General features: G+C 36.8%; 1 protein-coding gene across 2 annotated transcripts in view; it reads left to right on the plus strand.

Moving 5' to 3' along the window:
* The window catches only part of PSME4 (proteasome activator subunit 4), a 106,200-nt gene that overhangs the window by 2,026 nt on the left and 80,466 nt on the right, over window positions 1-23,708 (plus strand). For both annotated transcript variants that reach the window (XM_003125150.6, XM_021088226.1), the window contains exons 2-3: window positions 18,315-18,455; window positions 19,371-19,487. In XM_003125150.6, coding sequence (XP_003125198.5) covers window positions 18,315-18,455; window positions 19,371-19,487 — 258 coding nt within the window. The remainder of the gene's footprint in view (window positions 1-18,314; window positions 18,456-19,370; window positions 19,488-23,708) is intronic.

Below are 23,708 nucleotides of genomic sequence, written 5' to 3' on the forward strand. Positions count from 1 at the left end.
ATATAGTTACTTTATCAGTTCCAGTAATTCCTCATTTTAATCATTTGGATTAGATTTTCCAGAGAATAACTATTTGGGAGGACCCAAACAACTCCTTTGAGATGCACAGTATATAAACATACCAGTGTGTGAACAGGAATCTGATTTAGATTTATTAATTGAGAATCTACTCAGGCATAGCTGAATGCTGTTTTCTGGCATTTTTATTGTTACTAAGCTTGCTTGGCAAATTTGCACCTGAAATTTATTATTTTTGGTTTATTAGGTATGTTTCTTTACCTAGAAAGGGCTAAAATTACAGTGGAGACAGTCCTTGGTGTTTAGGACAAGATTGCAGTTACATCGCTTAATAACCTATGGACTCCAAACCGTTTATATCTAAGTAACAAAGAAGAAATCGTCAGATAGAATTTTATTTTGGAACAGTTGTTAATGATGCAAACTGATTCTTGGGATTGCACCATGAGACATTTTGAACTTGGTGGGACATGTTGTGATCTTGGATGTGTTTTTTTTCTCCTAAGTCACGTTAAGGTGACCTGTTTATAGTTGTGCTTGTTGTTTTTTAAACCTTGTGTGTGTTGCACAAGTTTACATCTAAATGATGCCAAAACATGTGATGATAGCTGTTACCTCAGTAGTGATCATATTATAAGAATGGAAAGTAGTAATGAAAATAAAATTTTAATTTCTCCCAGTAGCTCTGTGCTTGTGGGCAAGCTACCTTAATCATGTGTTTCAGTATGTTCAGAAAGAAAAAGGAAGTTGGACTAAATAATTCCTGAGAAACATTCCTGCTCTGGTATTTTATGATTTTATTTTTTATCCTATAGAGCTTCACATAAGCCACTATGTATCAAGGAGTGTTTGAGCAGTTTGTGAAGCATTGGAAATAGTTCTGGAGTTGAGGTGCATTCCTAAAGAAGACCAGAGTGTAAATGCTGTTCAGAGGCACTGGGACTGGATGTACCAGAGTGTACATCCCTAATCTGGGTGTCACATGGCAGAGTAGGGTTCTGGTCTAGGAGATACTCAGGCACACCCTTTTTAACTTTTTATCTCATTTTGATGGTTATAATTATCTTTCAATCCTTCTCAAGACTTGCAGGTCTCTTTAGCAGACCTCTGTGAAGAAAGGTTATTTCTGTGTATTTTAAAAATTGGCCCTGTGATAAAATACAATCTTTTCTACAGTTTAAAGTATTAGTACTGCTCTTCAGGAGAGATTTTGTGATGTAATACATCAGACCATTTTTTAGAAGCAAGGTAACCAATTAGAGAAAAGAGGCACAAACTATTGGTCCTTGGAAAACAGCAGTCAGGACAGCTCCTGGACACTGAATCAAAGGTACCTGTAAATAACTTGTATGGCCCATGTAGAGAATGAAAGGAATTGATGAAAGGTGATCTTGAAACTTGCTTTTTCTCCCTATCCTTCTGGACTTTTCATGGGAGGAAGTGAGGTCTCCTCAGAAGAGGTATATCTGTATCTAGTGTTGCCAGTGTTAGCATCTTGGTCTTGCTTAACCTCTCTTAGCTTTAGAGTCCTCTTTTGGAGAGTGAGAATGTATAGACTATATAAGTGGTTTTTCAGACTTAAAACTTCGGAGCAGACTGTTTCATAAAAAGCAAAATCTTAAACACAAAATTAAATCATCTATTTCTTTTGTCTTTTAAAGCAGATTTTTCGTTTTAGTTAAGTATGTGGATCAGGAGTATTATGAAGCAAATTTAGATACTTTGTTTCAGTGAAAATGTTATATTCTGTTTTATAATGAAAACAGACTATTTTATAATGAAATGACTATTATACTGAGGAATCATTTCATTTGCTTATTAAACTGTAGCTTCCCTGTCTAATTATTATTAAGAACATTATGTAGCCTTACTGGATAGGGATTGGATTAAACCACTAATTAGATTATACAAAAACTGGAAACTTAAATTTAGTCAAGATATGAGTTATCAAATATACTAACCTCTTCTGTGGAAGTAATATGTGACCACAGGAGGACCCAGTATCTCTGTGTTGGAGAAGAAAAAAATGCTAACCACTGAATCTTAGTTGTCTATTAAGATAATGTACTTTAAAAAGTCGTCTAATATTTGAGTATTGAAATGGTGACATACACAATGAGTATAAGCTTTATTATTTGTAAAAGAATCTTGAACTCTTGATAAATTACCTCATTCATCAGTGAGAACAAGTTAGAGAAAGTAGTAAAGGTCTGTCTTATTAAGTGATGACACTCAAAATGGGATCCAAAATTTTGTAGTAAGAAAGTTGATTTTCCGTAGGGGGGAAAAAAAGTAAATGAATTAAGTGATTTTGGGGGACATAAATTTTTCTGATGAAGTTGCATAATAGCACAGTAATCTTTCACTTTTGATTTTTTTAGAGCAGTTTTAGGTTCAGAACAAAATTGAGCAGAAAGTACAGAGTGTCCACATACCCTCTGTCCCCACACATGCACACATTTGATATTTCATAGCAATGTCAAACATATTTTTTAAAGAATATTGAAGACCCTTCCCATTTTCTAGGGACCTCTCTTACTCCCTTTAAAACACCTTGTCAGTTTTCTCTTCACTGGTTAACTGGCTATTTCTGCAGTAGTCTCATTTGTCATTGACTGTATGTATGATTGTAATGGGAACAGTTTTCTTCCTTCCCTCCTCTTTTTTTCTCCCTCCCTTTTTTTTTGCTTTAATTTTTTTTTTTAATTTTGGAAGATAAACATATATAAGAGAAGAAAGAATAATATAGTGTACCTCAGTGTACTGATCACTCACGTTCAGGAATTTTTCAACTCATGGCCAGTCATGGTCTTACTACCACCACCCCTTCAAACTTTTTTTGGAAACATATTCTTCATTCATAAATGTTTCTAGTATGTATCTGGATACTGCTGTGGCTCGGGTCACTGCTGTGGCATGGGTTTGATCCCAGGCCTGGGAACTTACACATGCCTTGGGTGCAGTCGGGGGTGGTGGTGGGGAACGGCGGAATTCCCGCTGTGGCACAGCGGAAACGAAACCGACCAGTAATCATGAGGTTTCAGGTTCAGTCCCTGGCCTGGCTCAGTGTGTTAAGGATCCCGCGTTGCCGTGAACTGTGGTATAGGTCACAGACGAACTTGGATCCCATGTTGCTGTGGCTGTGGCGTAGGCCAGTGGCTACAGCTCCAATTAGACCCCTAGCCTGGGAACCTCCATAAGCCTCAGGCACAGCCCTAAAAAGCAAAAAACAAAACAAAACAAAAAACCAAAACTCATTTTGACTAGGATGTTTTAATGCTTTGTAATGAGGCAATAAGAGATAAGAGAGTTTTTTAAAAATTAGTAAAATGGTACTATTCATTTTTCTTCTGAGATCTGAATGTATTACTTAAAAGCAATTTCCCCAAGTGCTGTTGATGAAGTCTTATAAAATCATATTGTCTTTGAAATACATGTTCTTAATTGAAGTGAAACAGGCAAATTCTCAGTGTTTTTTAAGAGACACCTATTTACTGGTGAATAAGTACACAACTTCTAAACCAGTTTTTCTCTTGTGGATCTGGGATTATCTTTTTTCTATTAAGTGAGATTTCTTTCTAGAGAATCTCCCTCCCTAACTGCCATTCTTTTAATACAGAATTCAAACCTGTGTTTTCCTCTAACCTTTGTACAAATTTAGACCAAAATGTCATTTGTTCTATGTGAAAAGCAAGCTTAGAACATGGTAATAAAAGCCACAGCAAGCAAACAACAAGAAATACCCTCTGCATTCATTGAGACCAGCCACTGGAACGTTAAAAGCAGCACACACTATAAATATTCCCACTTGGAATCCTGAAGTTGGCTTCTTCTATATTTGGCCTATGTTCAGCATTTCTTCCCTTTTAGTGCATTCTCTCTTGATCCCTTATTCATCCTTTTCTATTCTTTGTGTACATATCTTCCCTTTACTGTGGGCTTTCTTGAAGTGTTTCCCATATTTACCCATCCTTCCCTGCACCCCCAGCATTTAGTGCAGTGGTGTATACATTCATAGCTACTCAGTAATGTTAGAATTAACTTTTTTGTTCTTTGTAAACTAAAGCGTTATGCAATTCTAATGAATTGTTACTTTTACAGTCAAAATGGAGAAAATGAACTTTGGGAGAGATCTATTTTAATACTGGGTTCAAATGAAAGTATATACATAACCAAAGAATTGGAAGGAAGGAGCATTTTGATTAAGGAAGACAGCGGGTATGTTTCATAACCTAAACACAAGAGGATGTGGGGGAAAGGGGTTTAACAAAGATTATTAGAGAAGAAAGCAGATTGTATTGGTTGCATCAGGGAGTTTGAGACTCATTTAAAAATAAACCTAGTGAGTTCTCTTGAGGCTTTTCGGATTAAGGATCTGGCCTTGTCACTGCTGTGATGTAGGTTGGATTCCTGGCTGGGGAACTTCCATGTGCCACGGGTGTGGCCAAAAAAAAAGTAAATAAATAAACCTATAATTATTATGATTTAACATTTAGTGTTTAAAAATTTTGAGTATCAGTTTTTTTTAAATGGAAGAAATAACGAATGCACAATTTTATCTTATTTTATTTTATTTTATTTTGCTTTTTAGGGCTGCACTAGCAGTATATGGAAGTTCCCAGGCTAGGAGTCGAATGGGAGCTACATCTGCCAGCCTACACCACAGCCACAGCAACACCAGATCTGAGCCACATCTGTGATCTACACCACAGCTCACGGCAACGCTGGATCCTTAATCCACTGAGCAAGACCAGGGATCGAACTCGAATCCTCATGGATCTTAGTCAGGTTTGTTAACCACTGAGCCACAAAGGAAACTCCTGAATGCACAATATTAAAAACTTCAGAGTATCATTAAAATTTTTTGATAGATGAACCATAAAATTTTGGTAGTGATCATTACCTTTTTATGCTAATTTGGCTGTTTTAATAATACCAAGACCCTACATTTTAGAGTTTAAAAATGTAATAAATGCTTTTTCCCTTTCTACGAAGAAACTAATGCCATTTCAGCTGTGAAATGGGTTGAGAATAGTGTTTTAGGTCATGTAAGTTTGAGGTTGCTTAAAAATTATCGAAAATGCTTTATAATCTTCTAACGGTAACAGTCTAGCTAGTATGTGTTAGTAATTTTTGGGCTGTTTAGTGTGGGTGTTTCATTTCCTGGCAATTTTATTTTTTTTCCTTTATTTATTTATTTATTTATGGCTTTTTAGGGCCACGCCCACAGCATATGGAAGTTTCCAGGCTAGGGGTTGAATCAGAGCTACAGCTGCCAGCCTATGCCACAGCCACAGCAATACCAGATCCAAACTGCATCTGCAACCTATACCACAACTCACAGCTGTGCCAGATTCTTGACCCACTGAACAAGGCTAGGGATCAAACCCACATCCTTGTGGATACTAGTTAGGTTCGTTCTGCTGAGCCACAACAGGAACCTCTTTCCTTTCCTTTTTTATTGAAGGATAGTTGATGTACAATGTTATGTAAGTTACAGGTGTACAATGTAATTCACAGTTTTTAAGGGTAGTACTCCATTTATACTTATTATAGAATATTGACTTCATTTTATGTGTTGTACAATATATCCGTATAGCTTATTTTATACATGATAGTTTGTACTTAATCTCCTACCCCTGTATTCCCCTTCCCTCTCCTCACTGGTAACCACTAATTGGTTCTCTGTATGACAATTTTCTTTTTATAAATAAACCAAGGCTGAAATAGAAGTTTTTAGAGCAAGAAATTTTATGAATGTATATGAATGTTTGTATTTTGGGCAGATTCCTGAAGAGTTCAGTTGGCATAGCTTGTGTTCTAAGGGAAGATAGATGACTTCCAGAGATCCTGGTAAATAAAACGTCAAATTTCTGTTAACATGTACCAAACAGAGGTCCCTTTTTGTGCATGGCAGGAAAAAAGTTGCTATTTAACAATTCAGGAGTAATTAAAAATATGATTTAAAAGTTTTTTTTTGTATTTTTAGGGCTGCACCCACAGCATATGGAGGTTCCCAGGCTAGGGGTTGAATCGGAGTTGTAGCTACAGGCCTATACCACAGCCATAGCAACATGGGATCCGAGCTGCATCTGACAACACAACTCAGGACAACCTCCAGATCCTTAACCCACTTAGCAAGGCCAGGGATCAAACCTGTGTCCTAATGGATACAAGTCAGATTCATTTCTGCTGAGCCACTATGGGAACTCCTATGATTTTTTTAGAAAAACTCAGAATTAAAATTTTTTTTTTTTTACCATGCCCATGATACATGGAAGTTCCCCAGCCAGGGACTGAACCCACACCACAGCAGCAACCAAAGCCACTGTAGTGACTGCTGTATCTTTAACCTGCTACACCACAGAGAACTCTCCAAAACTCAAAATTTAGTAGACAAATCTCTGAACACTTTCACTTTGAATTTTTTTTAGTTTGTGAGGGTCTTATCATATTTTATCTATATGTTCATTTAAAAGTGCTTATAGAGAATTTTTCATATTGTAAGTTATGACCAAAGGATTGTGAAATCAGTTTAGTAGGTTCTGATTGGTTTTGGTTTGGTTTCTTGAATTAGACAAATTATTAGAGTGAATTTGGAAATAATAGGGGTGAACAATCATGAACTTTATTTCACTTATATATATATATGTTGTGTGTATACTGGGTATGTCTTTATTGCTGTGGGTTGTGGCCAAAAAATTTTTGAAAGCTACTGATTTTACAGCTTTCTTTCAGTGCTTAAGATATATAATCCATACTTATTTATTGAGCTGTGAAGTTGCAAGAGATGGAAACAAAAGTTGCAACAGTTTGAAAATATCAATAACCCTAAGGATTTTCTGAGCTAGCATTCATAGATTGTTAAATGAATGGTATATATACCACCTACTGTCTGTTGAGGGCTCAGAATGTGCCAGCACTAAACTAAGGGCTTTATAGTTGTTATTTCATTCAGATTTAATGAACAATTAATTGTAGGTACAATTATTATCTCAATTTTACCTTTGGAGAAATGAGTCTTAGTGAGGTTATGTAGCCGCTAATTTACCTGCTCACCACAGGGCTCTTGCTCTTAATTATGTATCCAGAGTGAGGAAAGCTTCCTGGGCTGGGAAGATTCCAGGGAAGATTCCTGGGAAGATTACCAGGGAAGGAGAAACTGCAGCTGAGCCTTGAGGTAGAATTTGGTTAGGTAAGGAGGAGTTTGGAGAAAGCCATTTAATGTGTGGGAACAAAGTTGGAGCAAATTGATCATACAACTGTTAAAGTCTGTACTCAGAGCAGCATATTGAAATAATTGTCTGTCTGCCTCTCTAGTTACTTATTTTTATGTTTCCATTGCCTGTTGCCATGTGTGGCTCTTAAAATACTCTCAGTAAAACATTTCAAGAAATGAATGTCCTTTATCCATACCTCAAGAGGAAAACAACTGGAAAAAAGATAGAGGCATCATTAGGTGTTAATAGTGGATGGCTTTGTTACTCTAGAAATTGTCATGTCGATTTTAATAAGTCATAGAAGATATAACTCTGACATACAGTATGCTAAACCTCCATGTTGCTCAGCCTGTGGTGGTGGGGGTGAAGAGAAGTGTAGACCTCAGAACTTCTTGTCCGTTTAGTGCCTTTCATCAGGAATATGACACTTGGTAAAATGATAGACCTGGCTTTCAGTGTGTGTAGGAAACCTACTCTCAATGTTTTAAAGCCAATTTTTTTAATTTGGTCAAATATTTATTGTTAGTTTGCAAGGTTTTTTTTTTTTTTCTTTTTAACAATAAAACTAGCCCTAATTAACTCTTTGTAATTATGTAAATCACTATATTTCTCAAGACGTACATTCAGTCAGTTGAAAAAATGTTTCTCAGTGTTCACTTTGTTTCATCTCTGGTTAGAGCTGAGGCTTAAATAGGTGCAGAGGCTTGGAGGCTTGGTCCCTGCCACTATGTAGGTTTCAGTCATCCAAAGAACTAGAATATTGTATATATACATAACTGTAGTATGAGATAGAGTGTGAAAAATACTCAAGTTTGGTACAAGCTGTTAAGGGGCAGAGAGGCTGAAGATAGCACTTTTTCTTTCTTTCTTTTTTTTTATGGCCAAACCAAGGCATATGGAGGTTCCCAGGCTAGGGGTGGAATCAGAGCTGAAGCTGCTGATGTATGCCACAGCCACAGCAATGCCAGGTACCAGCTGTGTCTGTGACGTACACCACAGCTTGTGGCAACACTGGATCCTTAACCCACTGAGTGAGGCCAGGGTTCGAACCCACGTTTTCATGGATACTAGTTGGGTTTGTTTCCACTGAGTTATGACAGGAACTCCAAGATAGCACTTTTGATTAGGAATGAAAATTTCACGAAAGGGGTAGTTCACGTTGTGGCTCAGTGGGACCCAACTAGTATGCATAATGATGCAGTTTAATCCTTGGCCTAGCTCAGTGGGTTAAGGATCTGGAGTTGCCACCTGCTGTGGCGTAGTAGGTCACAGATGTGGTTCGGATCCATGTTGCCATGGCTGTGGTGTAGGCTGGCAGCTGCAGCTCCAGTTCGACCCCTAGCCCTGGAACTTCCATATGCCAGGGATGTGGCCATAAAAAGAAAGAAATAAACAAACAAAAGATTTCATGAAGGGGGAATCCTTAAATGATAGATAGGCTTCTAAGATATGAACACGTAATTCAAAGAAAATAATGATTATATGTAGTAACCAGACATCCCCCAACCCAGGGCCAGCAAAACATAATAGCTTTTATTCATCGAGAGTATTTTCCTCTCAGGCAGGCAAAAATTCCATTTTAGGAGTTCCTGTCGTGGTGCAGCAGAAATGAATCCAACTAGGAACCACCATGAAGTTTCGGATTTGATCCCTGGCCTTGCTCCATGGGTTAAGGCTCTGGCGTTGCTGTGGCTGTGGCGTAGGCCGGCAGCTACAGCTCTGATTACACCCCTAGCCTGGGAACCTCCATATGCCATGGTTCAGCCCTAAAAAAGCACAAAAGACAAAATTAGTTAATTAATTAATTAAAAAATAAAAAATTCCATTTTATTCTTACTCAGTGCCTCAGGATGAAATTTATTTCTGTAATGAATTTTAACATAAATTTTACTTTCTGTGTTTTGTACTACATGACCAATATATCATGCAATTTGAGTTAGGAACTCATTGTTCACTATACTTGTGCATTGTCCAAATATGTAAATACAAACATGTCTACTAAATATTACTTAGTATTTAGAATAACAACTTAAATGCCTAAAAATAGAATATTGGGTAAATCATTTTTTGTATAATGGAATATTTGATAACTATTTAAAAGCATATGGTCAACCCATATTTATAGGCATAGGACAGTGTCTTGAATTTCTGTCAAGAGAAAAAAATTAGTGATACCTATAGTATCATTGCATTTATGTTTTTAAAAATATGTACATAGGTACATTTATATGTAAATGAAGTCTAGAAGGATATTATCCAAGCTGTTCACAGATGTAGACAGCAATTTCAACTTTTTTGGTTTTTGTTGTTGTTGTTGTTGTTGTTGTTGTTTTTTGCTTTTTAGGGCCGCACTCATAGCATATGGGGGTTCCCAGGCACGAGGTCAAATCATCGGAGCTGTAGCTGCTGGCCTACGCCACAGCCATAGCAACGCAGCATCCTACCTATGCCACAGCTCACGGAAGTTCGGGATCCTTAACCTGCTGAGCAATGCCAGGGATCGAAACCTCATCCTCTTGGTTGCTAGTCAGATAGGTTAACCACTGAGCTATGACGGGAACTCTATGCTTGGTAATACTAATAGAACCATTTAAATAAGCACATACTACTTTCCTAATAAAATAATAATAATCCCCACCAATATGTTTTCCTCTCAAGTTTTAGGAATGCAACTTATAGTTGGTAAAAGAAAGGAAGGAGAAAAGGAAGAAAAAGAAAATGTATAGATTTTTTGAGAGCACCCACAGATTTCCAGCATGACTAGATAGAGATATTGAAGGAACATCACTTGACTCACTGTTTATCCTCTGGGTTGACCTTATTCTTTTTTCTTTTTTTTCCTCTCTCTCTCTTTTTTTTTTTTTTTTTTTTCTGTCTTTTTAGAGCTATACCCATGGCAAATGGAGGTTCCCAGGCTAGGGGTTGAATTGGAAGTACAGCTGCTGGCCTTTGCCACAGCCATAGCAACACAGGATCTGAGCTGTATCTGCGACGTACACCATAGGTTATGGCAACACTGGATCCTTAACCCACTGAACGAGGCCAGGGATCGAACCTGAATCCCCATGGATGTTAGTCAGATTTGTTTCTGCTGAGCCATAACGGGAACTGCCTCTTTTTTTCTTTTTAATAGGCAAACATTTTAAGAGATATTTAGCCTCACAAGTAATTAAAGAAATACAAATCAAAATAGATTGAATTAGCATTATATTTTTAATGATTTAAATAGATTTTTCTTTTTTAATTGTACTTTGGTCAGTCTGATAAGATGCAGTGGTTCTCAAACATAGTGAGACCTCTGGGAAACTTTTTTCTTTTATTTTTTAAATGATTTTTATTTTTTCCATCATAGCTGGTTTACAGTGTTCTATCAATTTTCTGCTGTACAGAAAGGTGACTGGAAACTTATTTAAAAAAAAAAAAAACTGGTGGGAGTTCCCTGGTGGCCTAGTGGTTAAGGACTTAGCATTGTTACTCCTATTACTCAAGTTCATTCCCTGGCCCGGGAACTTCCACATGCTGGCGGGTGTGACCAAAGAAAACCAAAAAGCAAAACCAAAAAAAATTCCCACAACTAATACATGGGCTCCATTCTAGAACAATTTGGTCAGAAAGTCTCATGCACATTAATAAGTTACCCATCATCATAACCTTGTGAAGAAACCCAGATTTTACAAATACATGGAAGATTAAATAAATGACTTGCCCAAGGGACTGAGTGGAGCAGTTTGAATTCTCAGCAGACTTGTAGAACCATGCTGTTCATGCTTGCTTGTCTACTGTGTTGAAATCAATAAATATCCTGTTTATCCAGAGTTGATTATAATATTTGGAGTGGAGTTGCAAGGCAATTTAGCATAGAAACATAAGACATACTCCACTTTAGATAATACCTTTGTTGCTTTGTTCCATTCAGCAGTCACTTGGAATTAATAATGCTTATTTGTTCATTTGTGATGGTCTATCCCTTTTCGTGATCCTCAGTTTGACCTTTTGGGAGGGGATATAAAATAAGCAACATCCTTTTGGCTGTGTCTTCTTGTCACAGAAGTATGCTGTTCCTGGTCTGTTCCTCTGCCTAGAGTTTTCTCCTCTGCCTCTTGTGGCCTCTTTCCCCAAATGCTCAGATTATCTTGACTTTGAGTTGCCTATTCAGAGAGATGACAGCTCCCTCTAGTCTTTCAAGATTCGCTTCAGTAATCATTTATAGATGATAAAACTTTGGTTTTAAAAAAAGAATCACCAAATTCTAGTAATACTTCATTTATTCCCCCTCCTTCAGTGTGTTACTTAGTTTTCTGTGTACATGTGTCCTCACATCTCACTGTGAGTTTTTGGCCTAAAGGAGCTATTTGGATCTTACTCTTGTGCTGTTTGTGTCATTTGCTCTAGAAATGCTTTTTGAATAAATTAGTAATTGAGTGAAAAGAGATAAAATGCAGTGAAACCCTGCATTTTATCTGTTGTTCACTTTACTGTTTCTAGCAGTGAGAAACTGTATCTGCATTTTTAATACTATGTATAATTACGGAGGACTTAGTCCTGCAATAAAGTCAAAGTAATTAATTCCCAATCCCCTAGTTTTCTCTGCTAATTTTGCCTTTAAAATTGTTTTCTATTTGGTGACCCCTTAGGAACAGAAGGGAAAGACTGGGAAATGATATAGTATGTATGTAGTGTGTACTTATTTTTTTGGTGGAGGGAGGAGTTGAAGTTTCTGTCTAAAATAAAATTTGGGAGTCGCTATCATGGCTCAGTGGAAACGAAACTGACTAGCATCCATGAGGACACAAGTTCTATCCCTGGCCTCGCTCAGTGGGTTAAGGATCTGGCATTGTTGTGAGCTGTGTTGTAGGTCTCACACTCGACTTGGGTCCCGCATTGCTATGGCTGTGGCATAGGCCAGCAGGTACAGCTCCAATTCAGTCCCTAGCCTGGGAACCTTCATATGTTGTGGGTGTGGCCCTAAAAAGACCAAAAAGTAAATAAAATAAAATTTGGGGAATTGTTCAGGGATTTCATTGGTCATGGTAGTTTTCCTGACTATAAAATGCTTGCCATTTAGTCCCAACTGTCGGATATTAAAACATATTTTTAAAGAATCTGTGTATCTCACTATTTATTCAAGTGTTTTATATTTTAGTACAGTTTTATTTATTTATTTATTTTTTGTTTTTTTAGGAGTGTGCCCATGGCATATGGAAGTTAGGGGTAGAATTGGAGCTGCAGCTGCCAGCCTGTGCCACAGCACCATAGGGTCCGAGCTGCATCTGCGACCTATACCATAGCTCATGACAATGCTGGATCCTCATTAACCCATTGAGCGAGGCCAGGGATTAAACCCCTGTCCTCATAGATACTAGTTGGGTTCATTACTGCTGAGCCATGCCAGGAACTCCTGGTTTTATTGTTTTAAAATGTAACTCATACAGGTTTCTTTTAAAGACTTAAAAAAAATTTTTTCCCCTCTTTTTTTGGCTGTACCTGGAAAGTTCCTGGGCCAGGGATCAGACCCATGTCACAGCAGTCACCTGAGCTATAACAGTGACAATGCCAGATCCTTAACCCACTGAGCCACCAAAGGCCTCCATTTTTTTTTTAATTGAAGTTTGATCGATTTACAGTGTTGTGTTAATAGAGACATTTCTAATTAATCATTTGTTGATATGATGAGTGGAGCAGTTTACCTTCAGCTACCATTCTTTTTTGTCTGGGTGCCATATAGGAAGGCTGCTGATTAAAAAAAAAATAAACTTATTCTGCAGGTTTTCTTCTTTATTTTAGAGTGATTTTGTTAGATTGTTACAGATGTTTTAGGTATAATTATAGCATTGACATCATACCATTCTACATTTTCTGAAGCAATTACCATTATTTTTGTTTCTTAGTTGACTCTAATCTAGATTCTTTAATTTAATCTAAAGCTAAATAATAATAGTAAGAATAGTCATTATTGTCTGAATATGATTTTAAAGGAAGTACCTCTTGGAAGGGTAATACCTTAAGTCTGATAGTGACTATTTAATTAAGACATGTGCATGTTTTTAAATGATTTGGTTTCTTTTTGTTACACTTGGTTAATATTTTCGAATTTACATTATATTACAACTAGACTATTTGGCTGGTATAATATCCACATGATAGAATTAAGTAAGGTTTTCTTTGTGGCCCATTTTACACCAGTTTTTTATAGGTGTTGCACAGAAGATTGAAAAGAGGGCATAGTTTCTGTAAGCTCATAATTTAAAGTCAGCTTTTTTTTTTTTTTTTTTTTTTTTTTGGTCTTTTTGCCATTTCTTGGGCCGCTCCTGCAGCATATGAACGTTCACAGGCTATGGGTCGAATTGGAGCTGTAGCCACCAGCCTACGCCAGAGCCACAGCAATGCGGGATCCAAGCCGCGTCTGCAACCTACACCACAGCTCACGGCAATGCCAGATCGTTAACCCACTGAGCAAGGGCAGGGATCGAACCTGCAACCTCATGGTTCCTAGTCTGATTTGTTAACCACTGCGCCACGACGGGAACTCCCTAAAGTCAGCTTTATTAGCTATACAATTCTAATTACCTTTAGTCAGAGTCATATTGAAGTGGTAAAGACACACAGTAATTGACTTTGTTGCTGTTATTCCGTACATGAAGTTTTATTTTCTTTTTCAAGACTAATAGTATTATATATTTTTTTCAGGAGATATATAATCCCTGGTTCTCTCTTTGTGAGGTTAGTAGCCATCTTACATTGGTTAGAGATTGCAGAATGGTGATACTTTTTATTCTTGATGAACTTAATGAATTTAAACATCCATTGCAGTTAAATATTGTGGTTTATGCTCTGCTTTTTGAATATGAGAACCATACAACTTGACTCCTCTGCTTTTTTTTTTTTTTTGCTTTTTAGACCCACACCCACAGCATGTGGAGGCTCCCAGGCTAGGGGTCTAATCAGAGCTACAGCTGCCGGCCTGTGCCACAGCCACAGCAATGCCAGGTCCGAGCCGCATCTTCGACCTACACCACAGCTCACAGCAACGCCGGATCACAGGGATCAAACCGGCAACCTCATGGTTCATTTCCACTGCACCATGATGGGAACTCCCTATGCTTTTTTAAATAGTACTTTCATAATATTTTATAAAAGATTTTTAAATTAAGATAATAGAAATGCAGTATTGTTTATCCAATTTTGAACATTGTACACAACTTAATATCAAATGTTCTTACATGTTAGTATAAATTATAATAAATAATGCCTGTTTACTGTAGAAAAGTTTGAAAAACAAAGATATATAAAGCAACATGAAAGTCACTAAGTTTGACCACCAAGAGGTAACTATTTTATATTGTTTGTTTTATCTTTTAATCTTTTTTTTTTTTAATTTGTTTTTTAGGGCCACACTTGTGGCATATGGAAATTCTCAGTCTACGGGTTGAATCTGAGCTACAGCTGCTGGCCTACACCTCAGAAACTCTAGATGTGAGCTGTGTCTACGACCTACACTGCAGCTCATGGCAGTGCTGGATCCTTAAACCATTGAGCAAGGGCAGGATCAAATTCACATCCTCATGGATACTAGTTGGATTAGTTTCTGCTGCTCCACAATGGGAACTCCTGGATTAGTTTTTTTAAATGAAGACTCTTAGTCTCCTCTCTGAGTATTTTAAAAAATTTCCAGAGTTTCCTAGTGGCCTAGTGGTAAAGTACTTGGCATTGTTACTGTTGTGGCTCAGGTTCTTTCCCTGGCCTGAGAACTTCCACATGCTGTGGGCATGGCCAAAAATGAAATGAAATAAAAATTTTCCTTTTTTTTTAACAGCTTTATTGCATGTAACCAGTATTTTTAATGGACTATATTTAAGATGGAGCCCAGGAATGTGCATTTTAAACAGACAAATATCTAATAGACATTTGCTAGTTAATGTCAAGTAGTTTTTCCAGAGTAGCTGTACTACTTTATACACTCACCAGTAGGATATGAAAGATCTGGTTCCTCTGCATTCTACCAAAACTAGATGTTAGGCTTTTTAAATTTAGCAAGCCCTGTGGTGTGAAGTGGTACCCTGTTGTGGTCTTAATTTGCTTTTACTGATGAGTAGCAATGTTGAGTATCTCTTCATATGCTTATCAGTCATCTTGATCTTGTCTTTTGAAAAGTGCCCACCTGAGTCTTTTGCCCATTTTTTTATTTGGTTGGGTCTTTTTCTTGTTGACATTAAGGAATTCTTATGTAATTTGGGAAATGCTCAGACAAGAATCACTTTCTGATTGGCAAGAACTATTTGCTGTTGACTGGGGAAATAGGTTTCTGAGTAATCCCCCTAAAATTTCTAGTAGTGTCAGCAATTCTAGCTCCTCTAAGAATCCTGCTTTTGGTCTCTTTTCATAATATTACATTTTGGACTGTGAATTTTATGTCCCTAATGTTAACTACCCAGTTATATTTATACTAGAGGAAAAGCCATGGGCTTATAGGTAAATTATTTCAATGGCTTAGAGTACTGTTTCTCTAATGTTTCCACAGAAGTATCTTAGCCACAAAGGAGAGTAAGTGCATAACCCCAGAGGTGCTTGGAGCCCTGTCAAGGCCTGAAGTAGCCACCAAAAGCAAAAAGATGCTTCTTTGGACTCCTCTCTTTTCACTCTAGAATGTGTGCTGTTTCTAGGATTATGGTCTGTTTTCATTTCAAAGTAGCATTTAAACCATTCTAGTTTTTACTCCTAAATTTAGAGTGAAATTGAGGGAGGCTTAGGAGGCTGTACCATATTATTCATGAGCTTGAGGTACATCTGGCAGCCCTGAGTCTCTGTGTATTGTCTTCATTAACCCATTTACTTTTCCAGTCCAAGGTGCTTAAGAAACTTTCAGGGTAATTCCTGACAGAGGCAAAACAGTGTCTCATGTCTCATTGCTGCCCCCCATACTGTTTGGTCACCTAGTACTAAGGTGAAATTAAGGGATCACAGCTTGAAAGCACAGGAAAGAGCTGAATAAATACGAGCAGCCTGAGAAAATAAAAAAAAAAAAGAGTGCTCTTAGGATTTTGAAGAAGGAGAACAGCTACGTATTCTAATTTTAGAAGTTAAGTGTGAGTTTAATTTGTTCTTAGCTATTGGGTAAGTGCTAAAGATCATGTAAGGAATATTAATGCTGTCTTTGCTGTAGATTGATGTATTTGTAAAATGGTCTTCCTCAAAGAGTTTATCCAGTAACATGTTCTAGGTAAGTTTTGGTTTCTTAAGTTTTAGATTGCACATGTAAGTGATAGCATATGATGTTGGTATCTCAGTGTCTAACTTCACTTAGCATGATAATTTCTAGGTCTATCCATGTTGCTGCAAATGTCATTATTTCTTTCCTTTTAATGGCTGAGTAAAATTCCATCGAAGATGTTCTTTTTTGTGGCTGAGTAGTATTCCATTGTGAATACTTGGCACATCTTCTTCATCTACTCTTCTGTTGATGGACATTGAGGTTGCATCCATATCTTGGCTATTGTATATAGTGCTACAATAAACATTGGAGTACATGTATCTTTTTGAATTGCCATTCTGTTTTCTACAGTGGTTACACCAATTTACATTCCCACCAACAGTGTAATAGGATTTCCTTTTCTCTACACCCTCTCCAGCATTTATTGTTTGTAGACTTTTTGATGATGGCCATTCTGGCCGGTGTAAGGTGGTACCTCATAGTGGTTTTGATTTGCATTTCTCTAATAATGAGTGATGTTGAACGTCGTTTCATGTGTTTTTTGGCTATTTGTATGTCTTCTTTGGAGAATTGTCTGTTTACATCTTCTGTCCATTTTTTGATGGGATTGTTTGGTTTTTTGGTATTGAGCTGCAGGAGGTATTTATTAATTTTGGAGATTAATCCCTTGTCCGTCACTTCATTTGCAAATATTTTCTGCCATTCTGTGGGCTTTTTGTTTTGTTTAGGGTTTCCTTTGTTGTTCAGAGTTTATTTTTTAGGTATGTTGTGATATGATATGTTTAAGTAGTTCCAGTGAGTTGTAAGTGGATCGTTACCTTGAATGAACACTTCTTTAGTAAGGAAAGAGTGCAAAAGGATTCTTTTCAGGTTACTGTGACTAAAGACCAGTTAAGACCATACAACAATAACACAGCATTTTCTAATTGGTCATTAGATATTGATGAGAATTGTTATCATCATAAGTTTTTTTGTCAGTAAGATAGTTATTTGGTAATCTCTTAAAGTATAGAATAAATCTTTCCCGCATGATAATGAGGATACAAAATGTTTAGCACCAAAGACATTTGAAATTAAGGTTAACAATGCATATTATTTTATTGTTATTAAAAAGACTCTTAAATTTACTATCATAGCAGGTTTTAAATATATGGAACAGTATTGTTAACTGTGTGTACAGTGTTGTACCACAGATCTCTGGAACTTTTTCATCTTGTATGACTGAAACCCTGTATACCCTTTGAACAATAGCTTCCCTGTCTCTGCCTTCCCAGCCCCTGGCAACCACCATTCTATTTGCTGTTTCTGTGAATTTGGTTACTTTAGATATTGCATTTAAGTGAGATCTTAAATGCAGTGTTTGACTTATGATTGACTTATTTCACTTAATGTCTTCAAGGTCCGTCCATGTTATAGTATATGTTAGAATTTTCTTCTTTTTAAAGGCTGAATAATATTCCATACACATATCACATTTTCTTCAGCCATTCATCTATTGATGGACATTTATGTTATTTCCGCACCTTGACCATGTGAATAATGCTGCAGTTAGCCACCATACATATTTTTATTTTTATTAAAAAAATTTTTTTAGGGCCTCTTCTGTGGCATATGGAAGTTCCCAAGCTAGGGGTTGAATTGGAGCTACAGCTGCCAGCCTACGCCACAGCCACAGAAATGCAGGATCCGAGCCATGTCTGTGACCTACACCACAGATCACAGCAACACCAGATCCTTAACCCACTGAGCAAGGCTAGGGATTGAACTCACATCCCCATGGATACTAGTCCGTTTTGTGACTCGCTGAACCACAATGGAAACTCCCACTGTACCTATTTTTAAAGGCTCTGTTGACTTTTCTCTTGCAGATATATTCGACTTTATGGGAGAAAATTTAGCAAAGAAGATCATGTTCTTTTTATCAAGTTACTGTATGAGCTGGTATCAATTCCAAAACTGGAAATCAGCATGATGCAGGGATTTGCCCGTCTCTTGATCAACTTGTTAAAGTAAGTCAATGTGCTATGATTTCTGTTAAGATTTTTTGGTTCGTTTATCTTTTTTTTTTTTTTTTTTTTTTTGCCACCCTTGAGGCATATGGAGTTCCCTGGACAGGGATCAGATCCGAGCCACAGATGTGACCTAAGCTGCAGGTGTGGCAACATTGGAGCCTTAACCCACTGTGCCAGGCCGGGGATTGAACCTGCGTCCCAGTGCTCCCAAGAGACTGCCAGTCCCATTTGGCCACAATGGGAACTCCAGCTTTATCTTATGTTTAAACTATATGTGTATTTTTTTTTTTAATTTTATGGCTGTATCCAATCATATGGAAGTTCCTGGGTCAGGAATCAAACCCACTTCCCAGCAACCCAAGCTGCTGAATTGAGATTCTTAACCCACTGTGCCATAGCAGGACCTCCAAACTATCTGTGTATTTAATTAACCTTTCAGTTAAAATTCTTTTCCTCCGTGAATCTTTCTCTTTTCTAGCATACATTGAACTGTATGTTGTCTGATTGTTTCATTTATAATAAAATTATCTTCCTTTATATAGATTGTAAGATCCTTGAGTAGGCAGGGATCATTTATTCTTTTCCTTATCCCAGGCACCCAGCACAATTTGGGAAACATTTCATTTCTCCATCAATTGTGCGGGAAAGTATGAAACTCATCTGCAGTAATGGTGTCAGAAATTTCAGTTGCTCTTTTCACCTGGTGCTCTTAGATGTTTGGGCAGCAGGAAAAGGCTGGTACATTGTCTTCCTATTACCATGCTTTGCCAGTGAGTGGCCTGAGGATGGGGAAGCACAAAGCCCACACTGTTGACAGCAGCATTTAAATACTATCCTCCCTGTGTAGTACGTGTATTATGCACACCCTTGTGCACACATACACAAATATGTGTTTACTTTTTCTTTAATTAGGAAAAAGGAACTTCTTTCAAGAGATGATTTGGAGTTACCTTGGAGACCACTTTATGACATGGTGGAAAGAATATTATATTCCAAGACAGAGCACCTGGGATTAAATTGGTTTCCTAAGTAAGTATTTCCATTTAAAGTACTTTCCGGGAAGCACTTTTCGGGGCTCTTAGGGTTTGATTATAAATGGGAATATTGGGTTATTTGAGATAAAGCAAATACACATTTTTTAATTTGTTCATTTTTATGTAACCTAACTCCTAAAACAATTTTTTGCCCCCCTCTAATCTGTATCTGAAACTGCACTTAAGAATTTCCCACTATCATATCTCTAACAGCTAACATCACCATACTGGCCAAAGAAAGCTGGAGATTTTTGTTTGAAGTCTAGTATTTTGTCGTTAAAAAAAATGACATACCAAAAAAATGTGAAGCATTTTAGCAGCAAAATTATTTTTTTGTTTTTTATTTTATTTTTTATTTTTCCTTTTGGAGCTGCACCCTCAGCATATGGAGGTTCCCAGGCTAGGTGTAGAATCAGAGCTGCAGCTGCCAGCCTCCACCACAGCCACAGCAACGCAGGATCCAAGCCACATCTGTGACCTACACCACAGCTCACGGCAACACCAGATCCTTAACCCACTGAGCGAGGTCAGGGATTGAACCTGCAACCTCATGGTTCCTAGTCAGAATTGTTTCCACTACACCACGGTGGGAACTCCAGCAACAAAATTATTAGTAAAATTCTGTGACATCCTCGTTTTTTGTGTGTATCTGTTGATTGCCAATGTAGTGACACTTGGTTCTAATACTATTAAAAGTCTTCAATCTTAGTTACATATTTGTGTGCAAAACTACACACATGCACAGGGATATGGTTTTGGCAGATCAAATGTGGCGACTGGAATTGCCATTATGCAATGATTTTTTTTTTTTTTCAGGAATCACAAATAACCCTAGGTCAAATTTTCAGTGGAACAAAATACAGCCTTCCTTCAATTTATACATTAGTTTTATCCCTAGAAGATTTGGTATCTGCTGACACTGTGTAAAAAATAGTTGATGTTTAAAGCAGTTGACTTTTAGGTTCAAAAAATTTTAACCTGAAGTTCCTGCTGTGGCGCAGTAGGTTAAGAATCCTACTGCAACAGCTCAGGTCACCGTGGAGGCGTGGGTTCGATTCCCACCAAGTGAGGTAGGTTAAAGGATCCAGTGTTGCCACAGCTGCAGCTCAGATTCAGTCAGTCCCTGGCCTGGGAATTTCCGTATGGTGCAGCCATTTTAAAAAAACAAACAAAAAAAAAAAACCTACAATTTTTTTAAACCTATATAATCATGCATTGGGATATTTGAAAGTTGAACTGTTTTTTTTTGTTGAGTGTGGCTATTCCATGAATTGTAGAATATCTAACATACTTGGCTTTTTTAAAGATCTCTTGAGTCTTCCCCAATAATCATGATAATTAAAAATGTCCCATGCATTTCCAAAGTGCTCCCTGCATGTGGTTAGAGGCTTATGGACTTGCTATCTCTCTTTTTTGTCTTTTTAGGGCTGCACCTGCAGCATATGGAAGTTCCCAGGCTAGGGGTTGAATCAAAGCTGTAGCCACCAGCCTACGCCACAGCCACAGCCACGCTAGATCTGAGCCAAGTCGGCAGTCTACACCACAACTCGTGGCAACGCCAGATCCTTAACCAACTGAGTAGGCCAGGGATGGAACCCACTCCCTTAGGGATACTAGTCAGATTTTTAACCCGCTGAGCCACCACAAGAACTCTCATGAAGCTTCTTTTTAAAATGGTGATGTATTCCAGTTTGGAGAAACCAGACTGGACATCTGGAATGGTTTTTGAGGGGGCATCTTCTTGGTGAGAGGCAGCATTGTAGGACAGAATTAGAAACTTAGAATGTCTCTGTGGGAAAAAAGAAAATAGTAGAAAAGATTGGACTTAAAACATTTTTCAGAACTGAAATTTTTTATTTGTTTTCTCGAATTTTCTATAATCTTTTTACTATTTTCATCATGATTTATCTCTCCTTTTGAAAGAAGTACCTGTTAGCCATATTTCCATTTAGGTTACATTGTATATAGTTATAACAATTTAACTTTTAAAGATTTTCAGATTCTTTGGCTCTTGGAGTTTCTTCCTCACTTGCCTTGATTTTAATATTAGAAGAATCTAATGATCTTGGTTCTTTTTATGCAGAAATGTTAGAGACATTAGTTAGAGAGCCAGACAGCAGTACTTTCACTCTTTGTCCCTCACAGCTAATCTCTCTACACTAAAGTTTTAAGATGGGATCATTTGCAGCATCTAAAAATTTACTTTTCTACTTAAGATGCTATTTAGTACACTAGTATAGCAAGTGTTTATATCCAAGAGATAAAAGTATGACCTTTTATAAACATTTTATTTGAGAAAACCCCTCAAAGAGCCCTTTAATATGACATGCTTTTGGAATTTGTATTTTATTTTGAGTATTTTCATCTTAAATGTATTTTGACACATTTTGAAACAGTTTTGTCAGCTGACTGCAAGTGTTCATACTATTTTTAGAATACTATTTTTATAACCAAAAGTGAAAGGTTACTTCATTTGTTAACTGTCTTTCATGTCTTAAACTCATGTTCCTTATATTTTTGACTTCGTTGAACTGACTACTTAGAGTGCCACGCATTTTAACATGATTTTAAAATCTGATTCCACTGCTGGCAGCAAGGATTATTAAACTTTCTTCTCCTCTCCCCTGTCTTCTTTCTCCTCTCTTCCTTCTTCTCCTTTGCTTCCTCTCCCCTTTCCTTTCTCCTCCTTTCTTCCTTTTTTTTTTTTTTTTTTTTTTTTTTTTGCTTCAGAAGCAAAAGGCTCTCATCTGTTTCTGCTTTATCCTGGAGAAACAATTTGTAGGGTTTTTAGTCAGTAGAAAAATTAAAATAGGAAAAGATGTAGGTATTTGCAAACTTAATACTAGCAACTTAAGAGTGTTTACTTTATAAAAGAAGCATTTGAATCTTTGGGGCATGGTTTTATTTTATCAAACAATGTCCCATAGACTTAATTGGTGTAACGTATTTCAAGTTACAAATGTAGGTAGCACTTGAAGAAAGGGTATTGTTACTGAAAAAATACGGGGGCATTATGCATAGATCAGTTTTTACAGATGAGCATGGGCAGTTCATATTTAAATTTCTACGTGTATAAATTTTCTTGTTTAGTCTTATCAATATGAGTTTAGTTTTTGTGGGTTGTTGGATGTTTTAAAGGTTTTCATATTTGCATCATGAGTAGCTTGGGCCTAGAAAACTCATTTACTTTAAAAAAATTTTTTCTTAGTATCTGTTTTTCTTTCATACTTACTCTTCTAAGGTGGCTCATATAGTATTAAGCTGTTTCATTTTTTATATTAATCTGACTCTGGAGAAATTTAATATTTCTCTTTTCTGTACTTGTTCTTGATTTCTTCTTTCTCTATTGATATGTCAAAGGACTATGTGAATTGGTGCTCTTATCCTTAAAATACAGAAATCGTTTGTTCCCCATCAACACATGGAAATGGCATGTTCTTCACCTCTGTTGGGGGTTTCTTGATACATGTAGTCATATTTCTAAGCTTATGTTAATATCAGCAGCTTGAGAGTGATCCCTAGCTACAGAATTTAACATGACAAAAAAATGATGAAAGAAATTTTTCTGAGAACCTGTTGAAATTTAAAATAGTTTAGAGTTATTTTGTTAATAAATGATTATTATTGTGGTATTTGTAATGTTTTTAACATGGTATTTGAGGAGCATCCTGTTTACTTTTTTAAAAATTCTGCTTTTATTTGGAAATTAGAGGATAAGTGGTTGATTTTATTCATTTTTATTAATGGCTTTAAGAATGCTTACTCCAAAAGTTGTGCTATTATAATCTTTCTTTAGAAACTGCTCTTTTAAAAACGATTTGAAAAAATAGTTCACATTGATCAGGCTTGTCATCCCTTGCACAATTATGCATGCTCCTTTTCCATGAGTGGCCAGAATCATTACAATTTCTTAACATTTGCCATAGGGTTATACTTTTGTCTTAAAGTAATTATAATGAAAAACCAATGTTAATGCTATATCAGTGATAAAGATGTTATACTTTATTCAGACCTGTCTTAGGGTAAAATTATCTTGACCCTAATTTTGTGTAAAGTAACTGTGAAAAATGACTACTTGATGATTTAACTAAGCAGTATTAGGTTGTGAAATATTAGGTAAGAGATGGGTAGTGTTTGAATGATGGCAGATTTGTTTACATTTAGAAAAAGGAAGTAAAAATGGATATATTGAGTTATGAGGAGGTTGAGGCAGAGG

This window comes from Sus scrofa, chromosome 3, assembly GCF_000003025.6.
Source record: "Sus scrofa isolate TJ Tabasco breed Duroc chromosome 3, Sscrofa11.1, whole genome shotgun sequence".
NCBI classification, from domain to species: Eukaryota; Metazoa; Chordata; class Mammalia; order Artiodactyla; family Suidae; genus Sus; species Sus scrofa.